Genomic DNA, 13,980 nt, shown 5'->3' with positions numbered 1-13,980 from the left:
TTTTCCACAATCCAGTGCAGTGCTGTGAAACCCAAGGCTGCCTTATTGTATTCAATAAACTGTTAGCCTGCCTAGAAGATCAGTAATTAATCTTCCCAAACACTTAAAAAGAAAGCCCCTAAACTCTCTGAAAGAGGAATGATTGAAGGTGCTTAGAATGAAATAGATCATTACCATAATCAGAGGAGGAATACTCATTCTTTCATTCATTGAACACACAATTATTGAGCTCCTCCTCCAGGCCAGGTACTGGACAATGGAGTGGGCATGAAAGTAATTCTTTAACTAAGCAGAAATGATCAAAGTAAAAGCATTCCTTTTCTTTGGAGTACTTCAAATGCTAAATTATATCAGAAAAAGAGAAAAACAAATACTTTTCCTTTTCTCTTGTATCTTTCTCAAAGCAAGCAAAATGTTAAAAGGGGTGGGGGGAGGCAAGAGGAACTGAAGATCAAATCAGAAGCCTGTTATGCAGCACATGCATGTTACCTTAGAACTGCCTGAAAAGAAATGATGTACCATTAAGACCTTTAGAACTTTCTAGAACCCCTGAGCTTTGTTGACAGTTTTCTCAGGCAGAATTTATATTTAGGTTTTAGACTTATTCTCATCACAAGGCTTAGGGTATATGTCTCCTAATGTTGTAGAATTTGAGAAAGGTTCAATTATTTGTGTATAGAAAGGCCAGGACTCAGGAATGATTTTGAGAAGGGAAAATGGTTTATTGATGACCGGCCAGACTCAGGAGCCTTCTGTTTCAAACCCTAGCCCTGAACAAGAATTTTGAGTTCCTTTTATACGGAGAGGAAGGGTTAAATTGTTCTTTGTTTCAGTGTTCAATAGGCTTGAATTAGCATATATCTTCCACATCCTAGGTAAGCTTTTAGCATGGACTTCATACATTCTAGATAAGCTTTCAGCACATTTGGTTTGCATTTTCCCTGAATATTTAAAGTTTATAGAATTTGCATTGCTAAACTGTTTCCTGGGACTGGAGTTATTGCCATGGTTACCAAGGGCAGGACTGCAGCCTCTCACCATCCCACACCCACAAGTCAGGACAGACAGCTAGGTTATCTCTGAAGAGACAAGGAGCCTCCCACCCATAGCCCACATCACTACTCCTGAATTCCAACAAGACTTGTGCTAACACTCAACAAAGAGTTGTGATGAGACATAAAGTTGGCTAACCCTGCATGTCATTTGTCATGTTTGCGTAGGTTAGACATTTCCTAGAAAATTAAACTGAACACAACCATTGAGGAGCTCCAGGAAGGAATAAAGTGATTTGTCTGCTGACCAGGACAGAGAGCAATGAAATGTAGTTGAGAATTATTTATCTCTGAAGAGTTCTAAACTCCCTCTTTTAGAAACCTGGACTTAAAATAGCCTCGTTTTAGAGACTCCACCCAGTCATCCTATATGCTTTGGCCACTTAACATTGGTATCAGTTATAAGGAGCATTACAGAAATCGTAATAGCAACACTTGCTGAATGCTATCTAGATACTGGTACTGCTCCGACGTATCTATATTTATTAATTAATTTCTTAGAACATTTCTATGAGGTAGTTTCAATTATTATCACCATCTTAGAGATGACAAAACTGAGGCACAAAGTGATTAAATAACAGGTCAATGCCACACAGCTAATAAGTGGAGAACCAGAAGAGCACAAGGAGAAGTCATTGGCTATAGAAGCCTCCTTTATTCTTTTCATCCTTGATGATCAAACTTACCATGTTTGTTTCCTTGCCAAAATGTAACAGTTTTATATATGGAAGACCCAATCGCTGACCCATATGATGATAGACTCATCCTTCCTTTTACAACCTTTTTGAATGGCATTTTGTCACAGTTATAATTCAATATTGGGAGATAGTATGTGTATATCTGTAAACATGTACACACATGTAATTTTTTAAAGACAGGAAAACTCATATTTTGCACCTTATCAAACCTGAAAATAAATGTGGTAAATTTGAAAAATTTTTGAAAACGTATCCCAAGAGTTGAGGTTGCCGAGTGCAATATAAATATAAGAATTTATAAACAATGTCTAATAATGGTTTGGGCTAGAATTAGCTTATTTCCTTCTGTTATCTTACCTACTAGTTTAAATTCTAAACTAGCACAATACCTGGCACCTGATTCATGCTCAGTAATTATCAGCTTCCTAACTCCCAGAAGAAGTCCTATGGATGCTTTAAGATTCAGTGATAAAGATTAACAGACATGTCTTAGAAACAAATGCTGTCCATTTGAGAATACAGCAGGGGTGCAGTTTGTGAAAAATGACTTTGTGCTAAGGGAATTTTCATTTGCAATATTATGGAAACAAATAAAAAACAACCAAATATACTTTGTGAGAAAATGTTCCATTTTTAAAGACACAATGAAACCGTTGAAAACCAGGTAATAATCATGAGGCTACCAGTAATGAGACAGGAGAGAACATTTCAGCATTGTTTTCATTTTCCAGAATTATCTATCACAGAGAAGTAGTTTGAATTGTCAGGCTTCTTTTCGATTTTTCCAAAATATATTCAGACAAAATTGCCTGGATTGGCTATCTTGTTTTTCAATTTTGTTTCAGATTTATTTCTGATTGTAACCTTTTTGAATTGAGATGCTTTCTTTTTGGGAGAACTGAATAGCATTATATTTAATCTATCCAAAATGAATGCAGAAAGCTTCCAGGTTGATAAATTATTTTTCTCATGGAGGCTTTTTTATTTTCTTTCAGGTTGTTCTGAGCCTCTGGGAATGAAATCAGGGCATATACAAGACTATCAGATTACTGCCTCCAGCACCTTCAGAACCCTCAACATGGACATGTTCACTTGGGAGGCAAGGAAAGCGCGACTGGACAAGCAAGGCAAAGTGAATGCCTGGACCTCTGGCCACAGTGACCAGTCGCAGTGGTTACAGGTACTGTGTAGGTCGTTTTGATTGATCCTGAACACATTGGCATTTTAACTCTTATCTGTTCTAAGGCTTTGCATCAATATTCATTTTGAAAGCATCACAGCAGGGATCCCAACAGGATTGGAGTCAGCTGTTCATAAGCAGATTGTTTAGGTAAAATCATGGGGCATGACTTCTTAGCTCTTTACCTGTGGTTGCTAAAGCAGCTCTCATAACAGACATTGGACACAGAAGGAAAGCATAGATACTGCTGCAGAAACCATCATTTTCAAGTGAATGAGGTAAAGTTAGAGTCAATACTTTTAAAAACAATCTTATTGAACTGCATTTCTTGGTGGAGTACTTTTGAAGTCTGTGCAAATTTGTTTACATCTTCTGTAGCAAAAAAAAAAGTAAGACAACTTGATTCCTTAATGAGGCCACTGTATTTGAAAGATATGAATTCTACTCCTATTGATTTTTATGCTGCATACATGAGATTCAAAACTGTGTAATTCATTGTATTTCTGGATATCGTGAAAGTAATTAAAATAGCAGCTGCAACCCTTGTCAAACTAGTCCTTTTCAGTCTTTTCATTACTTGACCTTATTTTACCTTATTTTAACAGTATTCACTTTTTTATTCACTTCTTTAAAAATATTTACTTCTTTCTTTATTTACCCTTAACATGCTAGCTGGATCATTATTGAGCCCTTTCATTAGCTACCGCACATTATGAAATTACATATGTCTTTCTCGTCTTACAATTCTATGAACTCTTTGAAAGTAGGGAGTGTACTTTTTAATTTAATTTTATTTTATTTTTTAAGATTTATTTATTTCTCTCCCCTTCTCCCCACCCCCACCCCACCCTGGTTGTCTGTTCTCTGTGTCTATTTGCTGTGTCTTCTTCTTTGTCCACCTTTGTTGTTGTCAGTGGCACCAGAATCTGCGTTTCTTTTTGTTGCATCATCTTGCTGTGTCGGCTCTCTGTGTGTGCGGTGCCATTCTTGGGCAGGCTGCTCTTTTTTTCATGCTGGGCAGCTCTCCTTATGGGGCGCACCCCTGCATGGCACGGCACTCCTTGCGCGCATCAGCACTGTACATGGGCCAGCTCCACACGGATCAAGGAGGCCCGGGGTTTGAACCGCGAACCTCCCATGTGGTAGACGGACGCCCTAACCACTGGGCCAAGTCCACTTCCCTGTACTTTTTTATATGCTGCAAGAAAACAGCATGATGTCTCTGTCTTGGATGTAGCGGTACTTACTAAATTAAATCATTAATTTAACACATATTTATTGAGCACCTCTGAAACACCACATGCCATAATAAATATTAGTGATGGCACACAAGTGAGCAGTATGCTTTTCATGCTCTTAGGAAATTACCTCCTCATTAATGCATTCCTTTTATCTGACTTTATTGATATACTCTCCATGTTTTTCTCCTACCTCCTGGCTGATACCTCCCAATATCTTTTCCAGGCTACCCTTTCTCTGCTTGTTATCTTCTAGCTAACCTCTTTCACCAACCAAACCCTCATACTGATTTAGGGTATATTGCTGATTATTTTTAAAACTGATTATTAAAAAAATGGATGCAACTACTCTAAAATCATTTCACTTGTCACCATCCCCACTGCCATTTCTGTGATCTAGACCATCATCCCCTTTTCTTTGATTTCTGCAGATGCTTCCTAAGCAGCTGTCCTGTTTCTTATCTTAACCACTAAAAATTGTTTTCCTAAATTGTAGCCAGAATGCTATTGTTGTGTTGTTTTCTGAAATGCAAATTAATTCTCATACTTTCTTGTTTAAATTTTTTCATTGGCTCCCTATTAGCATCAGGATAAAGTACAGATTCCTTAATATAGTCTAAGGATCTTTATATGACTTGGCTCCCTTTTCACACTTCTACTCTTTTAATTTCACAAACTAAACACTATCTCCCAGATCCCATTCCTTTAGAAATGTACTTTTCCTAGAGGAAAAGAATGCAAAGGGGGTGTCTGCCCTCAATATTACCTGCCTTCAAGTGGTTAAATGCTTCAGAGACTGTTTGGGTGCACCTTCCCCTGGGAAGGCTTTGTTGCCGGCTCCATGCCACCCCGTGTCTAGCTTAAATTCTCTCCGGATGCTGCTATGTCATTGGTAATTTCTTCACCATAACATTATTACACTGTATTGGAAATTGTGTTGTCATGCTAGCTCATTTGCTTTAGGAAGCCTGGAAACAGCCTGGAAACAGCTATTTCTTATTGACTGCTCTATCTCCAGCATCTTGCTAAATATCTGTCACAAGTCCTAGTTTGTGAGGGCCTTCAAAAACCAATTGTTGAATATTGAATGAATAGAGATTTAGTTACAAATATAATTGAGTTATTGATTTGTGCCTATTCAGCATAGATAATTTTGATCCCCAATTTCAGAGGCCAATGCTACATATCCTTAAAATTTTAAACAGCTTTTGAAAAAGACATCTAAAGTCTAAAATCAAGACTTGGCCTTTTTAATAGAGGAATTGAATTTGCATAATACATATCCTTCATGAGATTTTCAAGTTGTTGATGTTAAAGGCACCATGGAAAATCTTTCCATTTGTTAGACTTGTAAATGGCAAAGTTGAACTTGTGCCCTGTTGCTGTATAATATTTTTAAAATTTTAAATATTCCTGTCATATCTCAGGATCAACTGGGTATAGCTAATATTATTTGTCAGTCATGTGGAATAGACAAAATATTTTATACCCCATAAGTATCTTAGACAAGCTGGTAGACTTCAGAAACATCCACATAAAAAGATTGCCAATGGCAAATTTTTTTAGAGAGATAAAAATAAAACGAATATTTTTACATGTGTAAGTGTGTAATCTTTAGTGTAAACCTCCATCCATTACTTTGTTAAAGATGGGATTTCAACTGTCTTCTTAAAGTCACTTGCATGCTGAAATGGATTCATTCTCTTGATGACAGATTTTCTGTCAATTCAAGGACCAGTTCTTCCAGTATATGTCGGTTTTTTGTTGTGTCAAAACTTGTTCAGAATCTCCAAGGATGTCTCCATTGACATCTCTCCTTTTGTTCTTTTCTTTTCTGACATTGTACAAGATTATGCTTCAGAATTCTGCCCATTTTTCATGTTTTCTTCTCAAGAGAATATATGTTCAACTATACATTGCTATGCTTGTAATTGTTTTGTTGAAAATAATATTAACATGAATAGAGACATACGATTATATTAAATATGAATGTGTATGACAATGATATTGACAATAATTAGAGTGACTTTGTTTTAGATTTGTTGGTACAGAGGTCAATTTTCATCCTCATCTGAGGCTTCTGAATTTATAAACCTTAAGCTGTATTTTTAACAAATATACATAAATTCTAAGCTATAACTTTTCAGAGGAACAACCATGTCTACCTTTTAAATTCTGTTCCTTCATTATCAATCTCCTGCTAACTGATTTTTAAGAAATTTTCCTTTTATTCTATACCTGTAAACCACTACTAAATAAAGTTTAATTTCAGTTTAATAGGTTTTTAATAACCTAATCTGGTAATATTTAGAAATACATATGTTACAGATGAAGTCATAAAAATACTTTTATGCCATTAAGAATAATCTGAACTAAGAGCAGTGACATGAATAGATATCTGCACACCAATGTTCATAGCAGTGTAATTCATGATTGCCAAAAGCTGGAAACAACCCAGATATCCATCAATTGATGAATAGATAAACAAATTGTGGAGTATATATACAATGGAATACAATGCAGCGGTTAGGAGAAATGAAGTCGTGTAACATGGCAACATGAATGAACCTGGAGAACATTATGTTAAGTGAAGCAAGCCAGACACAAAAAGACAAATACTATATGATTGCCTACTATGGACTAAATATATTACATGGAATATAACAAAAAGAATAATCTGATATTTTAGGAATTCTTAGACATTCTTTATGAAGTTTTTAAGTATTCAATATCATTTTAACATTTTATTCTTATTACTATTCTGTTTCTTACAGTTTCTTCTATTAGATCAAAATCTCTTGTGTTTCTCAAGGAAAGATTCTTGTTATTGTTTAGAAGTGATCATACCTAACTGATTAACATCCTTTTTTGTTTTTAAAGATTTATTTATTTATTTATTTATTTAATTCTCCCCCTCCCCCGGTTGTCTGTTCTCTGTGTCTATTTGCTGCTTCTTGTTTCTTTGTCTGCTTCTGTTGTCGTCAGCAGCTAGGGAAGTGTGGGCGGTGCCATTCCTGAGCAGGCTGCACTTTTTCTTTCGCGCTGGGCGGCTCTCCTTACGGGTGCACTCCTTGCGCGTGGGGCTCCCCTACGCGGGGGACACCCACCCCTGGGTGGCGCGGCACTCCTTGCGCGCATCAGCACTGAGCATGGGCCAGCTCCACACGGGTCAAGGAGGCCCGGGGTTTGAACCGCAGACCTCCCATGTGGTAGACGGATGCCCTAACCACTGGGCCAAGTCCGTTTCCCTGATTAACATCCTTGAACTACTTTTAATCTTGAAATCATTATATTATTCCTGTATAATCATGGCAAAAATGCATTAGGTCCACATTGTCCTAAATGAGAGACATTTCTCAGATCTCTAAGAGAATGTTGTTGCATTCACTTTACTACATACGATATTCCCTAAATCTTTAACTCTTAGTCCAATTGTTCAGCCAGCTCTGTGTTTTCCAAAAACCTGCCAACAGTTAAGCAGCAGTTCTGCCTTTCAAAAATCTCTGTGCCCAAGTTGAAAGATCATTGACTCATAGTTGGACATTCCTGATACATGATTGGACTAGATTTTAATCCTTTTTCTAAAAATGAAGTGGCCTTTGACTCACTGAAATTTTTAGAGATCAGATAATTACCTTCTGTGGTTAGCATCTAAACAAAGGAGTCAGAAATTGTGTGGGATGTTTAAGGTGGATTAAATGAGACAAATGACAAAACAGAGTAAAAACCATTAGGTAGCTTCCTTCTTGCTCCTTTGAGTGGCTTTGTGTGACCCAGTATAGCATAATATAATAACATTCATTATTACCAAGAATAAAAATATGTATACATATCCTTTGTTTCCTCCAAAGGGAATCTCTGATAAAACTATTAAATGTAAAATCATATAGGATTAGATCAGTTGCAAACTCTAAGGAGTATTGATAAATTGCATAAATTGGCACTGGCAAACAAAATATTTGAAAGGTTTTTATCTAGATAGCATCAGATTTTTCTAATTCTTTGTCTGTGGTCAGTAATTACAAATATTAACAACTTAAAATGGCAATGATGTCATTTGACAATTTCCCTTACTAAAATAGTATTCTTACTAGAATGTTAGTATTGTTATTTCCATCACTACTGATCTTTCAACAGATTGGGTAACCTCCCTTTTAATTTATGCTCAGATTCAACAAAGTTACCAAAATTCATGAAGAAATTGATATATTTAATTATGCATCCTATCCAGAGAATTACTGATAAGAATCTTATAAATTGTGAGCAAATAATGTGATTTGTATGGGGGATGGAACTAAACAAGGAGCACTCTAAGAATTAACTTGGATTGATTAAAACTTAGTTTATAGAAGTAGACATCAAAATTCTCTTATACTAAATCAAATGTAGATGTATTCATTGTCTTATTGGTGGTGACTTAGGACTAAAGAAAATGAATAATTCACTTTCTGTAATTGAATCTAATAAAAATTTGTTCAGATTTCATAAAGGGTAATAGAATATGAATGACTCACAGGAAGGAAAATGCCACAGTGTTACCTAGGAAATGACCTTTTGATCTATTTCATGAGACATTTGCTAAGTTAAGGTGGTCTGTGTAGTAAGTAGTTCAACCAAATCAGTAGAATTAATAGAGTTGTTAGGCTGTACATTTTAGTACTGACCTTTGTCAAAATTGCATCTACCCCTACACAGCTTCACTCCAATGCTAAGTGTGTGAAAACATGTAAGAAAGCAATTGAATTTAAGCTTTTAAATTAAATAAGCCTTATTTAATTAGTTCATTCCATTTTTAAAAGGGAGTATGTAGCCATAAAATTCATAAACTTCTTTAAAGACAGTTACTTCTCTTGCCCTCTGAACAGTTTATTTACAGGAGAACTGAGGGAAAGGTTTCTAAGGATCAAGTCACCTCTAAGCCTCTGGGAAACATTTGGCAATATGAAGAAATGCTTTGATTTCCAATTCACTGTCCCAATATTTTATATATAGTAAATTGTCAGCCTACATGAAGGGTTCATCTGTAAAGCAGCTCTAAAGATATCCAGTAATGAAACTTATTTTATATGTGATTGTGAAATAGCTTCTGTTTTCTCATAATGCTGACATATTTTGAAGTCTAGGAAATGAATTAAATGGTGTTGATACTTGTGCTGACTGTAAGTAATCCTTAGAATTTTTATAATTTTACAGTGTCATAAGGAATCTCTGCTACCCAGTTAGAAAAACTTTTAATGAGCAAAACACCTTCCAGTAGGATTACCGTAGAGAAAATTCTTAGAGGAAAAATTATGGTGCAGCCAGAACCAATGTAGGATATTGAGTTTACAATTTGAAGTCCAAAAACTTGGATTTGTGTGCTGATAAGCACAGTGACTCTTGGACTTAGTATTTTTCCCCCTTTTTCTCATCTAAAATGGGAATACTACAAAAAAGAATAAACTCTTAGACAACTTATCTCTTTTAAAAGCCCTCACGCCACTAAGATTCTTGAATCTAAAAGATGGTTGGCCAAATACAAAGAAATCAGAAAATTCTCAGGACCACCAGATCATTTCTCTGTAATATAACATAAATACGAAGTTAAAAAGAGACGTGCAGGGAAGCGGGCTTGGCGCAGTAGATAGGGCATCCATCTACCACATGGGAGGTCTCAGGTTCAAACCCTGGGTCTCCTTGACGCATGTGGAGCTGGCCCATGCTCAGTGCTGATGCGCACAAGGAGTGCCCTGCCATGCAGAGGTGTCCCCCACGTAGGGGAGCCCCATGCACAAGGAGTGCTCCCGGTAAGGAGAACCACCCAGTACGAAAGAAAGTGCAGCCTGCCCAGGAATGGCGCCGCACACACAGAGAGCTGACACAACAAGATTACGCAATAAAAAGAAACACAGATTCCTGTGCTGCTGACAACAACAGAAGCGGACAAAGAAGAAGACACAGCAAATAGACACAGAACAAACAACTGTAGGGGGGAGGGGGGGCGAAGGGGGAAGAGAGAAAGAGAGAGAGAGAGAGAGAAAAGAGTCGTGTAACTCAGTTACTGGTACAGATTTAGCCTGCTAACCTCAAAATTAAACTTAAAAACAGAGTTAACCTTTATGGAAAGCATAGTGTATCTACTTAATATCCAAGGTACTGATCCTACCTTTCCACCCTGATAAAATTTTAGATTTTGAGTCATTTATTTGGATTATTGTTAGATTTCTCTAAAATCAACTTTAAAAGAACAGAATTCCCTAGGACAAGGCAATGCCATATTAGGCCATTATTAAGCACTAATAAACTAGCACTTATGTATAGCAAATCATGAAAAATACAGAAAGCAGTAGCTTCTAATGGGGGTAGGAAGGAATGGATTAAGTTCACCAGGCAGGGTACAATCTCTCCAAGGCAAAACCCAGGAGATACATAGATATTAGATGGGGTTGAGGTTGGGGGGCTTTGTAATTTAGCAATTATTTTAAATTCTTTCATAATTATTTTAAAATTCTAATAAATATTTTTGAGACACCCAATATGACAAAATGCCAGTTGCAAGGAACTGAAGGATATATTAGGTACAGCATCTGCCTGCATGTATGGTTACTGATGTGCTAATTGCATGGGTTCAGCATTCCAAAAGCAATAAACAGAAGTGTGGGAAGTTGGGTGCTGCTTCTTAGAAATAGTAGTTGGAACCATTGAAAAACTAAAGAGCAGGGCTTATAAGAATCTTTTGTGCATAGCAGGCCCATTCATGTTTATATGATAATGAGAATTAAATGATTTCTGGTTCCTTTGTTTACAAATGAACTTTAATTTGTGCCTTATTTGTTATCTTTGCGTTAATTAAATATAGTTATAAGAATGGTAACTCAATAAATGGGTTGACAATATGCCGATGAGTAAAATTTAGAATTTGGGAATACTTATCAAATAAGATGAGCATTTGTAAAGACGTTCAAGTAAATTTTGAATCAGTTTTCATCAGTGATCTCATTTTGCCTTTAAAACAGCCCTCTTAGTGAGCTAGGTAATTTTTGTTTTCTAATAAGGCTACTGAGAGTCAGAGAGGCTGGCAAAACATTACAGCAATCACTAGTGGATAGGAATCTGAACACACAACAGGAAGCTCATCCAAGTCTTTTCACCACATTCTTTTGTAAATCCATTTAGTGAGATGTGACTCCTTTTTTTTTTTCCAGAGGATAGTTGTTGAATTAATAAACCCTTCCAGTTCCTAGTCCTGACCAGCGCTGCCCTGGCCATTGACACCATCTTGAGTGAGGGCACCTTGTCCTTCTGTGGGTCCAGACTGCCCTCTAACCTTGTGGTTCCACGTTTTTAAAACTGTATGCCCCTTATTGTATGGCTGAACATGGAATAAACACACACCTACTTTAAATATCAGGGAAATTTTAACTACTTTTTTCTTAGATTAAAATAAAGTAAGGTGGGAAGCAGATTTGACTTAATGGATAGGGCATCCACCTACCACATGGGAGGTCCAAGGTTCAAACCCAGGATCTCCTGACCCACATGAAGCTGGCCCATGCACAGTGCTGATACGTGTAAGGAGCGCCCTGCCATGCAGGGGTGTCCCCCACGTAGGGGAGCCCCACGCACAAGGAGTGTACCCTGTAAAGAGAGCCACCCCTCATGAAAAAATTGCAGCCTGCCCAGGAGTGGTGCCACACACCTGGAGAGCTGACACAGCAAGATGACGCAACAAAAAGTGACACAGATTCCCAGAGCTGATAACAAGAATGCAAAACAGACACAGAAGAACACATAGTGAATGGACACAGAGAGCAGACAATGGGTGGAGGGAGAGAAAATAAATAAATAATAAATTTTTAAAAATAAAATAAAGGAAGGGGAGTGGGTGTAAATCAGTGGCTTGAACATCTGCTTCCCAAGTACTAGGTCCCTAGTTCAACCCTGTTACTTCCTAAAAATAAAAAAATAAAGCAAACAGGAAATAGGAATGGAAATTCTAATATTCTCCCTACCACCTGATAGTATGTCTGCTGTGCATACACCACACTTTAGAAAATGCTGCTGTGTCTCTTGGTTATAGTTGAGCTACCTAGCTCAGTTGTTTTGGCTTATCCTAGGTATCTTTGTAAGTTTTCTTCAAAGCCAGTGATGCTGTAATGAGTAGGTAATTACATTTTTACTTACATCCATTATTATATAGTTCTCTCTCACTTCTGAAAGATTCATTTGCTAGCTAAGGTCTACGTAAAATAAATTTCTTTGCAACAAATATTATTTTCATCTTCTCTTTCCTGAGAGTCTATGGAGAAAATATTCCTCAGAGAAGTGACTTAAGTTGCTGTCTTTGTGGTATGCTAGAAATACACTCTGCTATTATTGCAGTTCACTAGCATAGTGTGATCCTGGAAGGTATATGTTCATCTAGCCATGCCCTTTGCTGTATTAATCTTCATTCTGAATCTTCACTGAGATCATTTAAGATAATTAAGGACACATCTGTCTACAGCTTCCAGTAGTTCTGGGTTTAGTTTATGTTCTAGAAGAAAAACAGATATAAAATTTCCTTTGCTATAGCAGAATGTGACCTCAGTGTCAAGGCAAACCAGAATTTTGACTTCTTAAGTCACTACTCAGGTCTGAAAAAAATCCAGAAGCTGCTGCCTCCACTTGAACTGCCCTCTGATTTCTGTGAGTCCTAAAGCCTGTCTGACTGTGTTCATCTCCACAAGAGCATTCCTGGGTCCTTGCTGCTTAGTTTACCAATGCCTTGGCCTTACATGGCAGCTCCAGTCTGCCTCTGAATGTTAACTGCCTGTTAATCCTCAGCCCACTTTCATCTCTGCTGAAGTTCCAGACCCTGTCCTGGCCCTCAACCAGCCACTCGATGCCACCTTGACTACTGACTTCACAATATACCTGTGTCCAGCTTTCCACCATAGTGGACCCTGATCCTGGGCTCTCTACCAGCTTCAGTTGCCTGGGTTCTTGTCCTTGTCTTGACTCTAAAATTACCATCCTAATACTCACAATTTCTATTTTTCCAAAAGCTTCTTTTCTTCAGCCAGTTCCTCTCCTAGAATTAGACCTACTAAGTACAGACGGAGTATTTTCAAAATGATCCTCTCTTCCTCAATCTAATTACGAACTGATACAATTAGGATTATATGTACCAGGCTTTCATCCTGAAAATACCATACCTTAAAACAAATCAGGTTCCCTTTCTCCAAATGTAAATTTTATTAGCATTTCCAAAATGCATCCTTTAAAACACTGATTCCATGAGGTACTCCAAGGGAAAAGGGAAGTTCTGTGCTGAAATGCAGGAAATTTTATATCCTTTATTCTGCTTTTAATGATTCACATGAATACTAACATATCAAGACTCTAAAGAATCCTATAGAAAAAAATATTCATTTAACGTTGTTTAATTTGGTGATTTCTGAACTTATTTGTTCAAAGTGCTTTTGTAAAATAATCATTTTAACATTCCAGGAACCACTTTGGAAAATTCTGTAATAATTAAATTGATTTTCTATAGGATTTCATTGTTTTCAGATAGCTTTTCTAGTAATTTTTTCACCGTATCCTTACAACAATTTGGATAAATATAATTATTTGTCTGAATTATTCTGTCTCAAAATATGAAAAGAAAAGACTACAATTTATAGTTATGTGACAACCATATAAAAGTTAGAACAGGATCCAAAAATCCAGTTTGTGTTATTCTTTGAGTGCTGTTTTTTCATGGCTGTATGCATCTATCTGGCATTGTGTGGAATGGGGAATAACCTTAACAAACCTTAACAGTCTTTTTATTTCCCTCATCTTGTTTT

The 13,980-nt window shown here is 36.9% G+C and overlaps 1 protein-coding gene across 2 annotated transcripts in view; it reads left to right on the top strand.

Annotated features, from left to right (window-relative positions):
* Window positions 1–13,980, top strand: part of EDIL3 (EGF like repeats and discoidin domains 3) — a 472,512-nt gene that overhangs the window by 360,661 nt on the left and 97,871 nt on the right. For both annotated transcript variants that reach the window (XM_004477129.4, XM_023584262.2), the window contains one exon: window positions 2,746–2,930. In XM_004477129.4, the coding sequence (XP_004477186.2) occupies window positions 2,746–2,930 (185 nt within the window). The remainder of the gene's footprint in view (window positions 1–2,745; window positions 2,931–13,980) is intronic.

The sequence above is a fragment of the Dasypus novemcinctus genome, chromosome 2, assembly GCF_030445035.2.
Source record: "Dasypus novemcinctus isolate mDasNov1 chromosome 2, mDasNov1.1.hap2, whole genome shotgun sequence".
NCBI classification, from domain to species: domain Eukaryota; kingdom Metazoa; phylum Chordata; class Mammalia; order Cingulata; family Dasypodidae; genus Dasypus; species Dasypus novemcinctus.
This window is presented reverse-complemented; position numbering and strand designations above follow the sequence as displayed.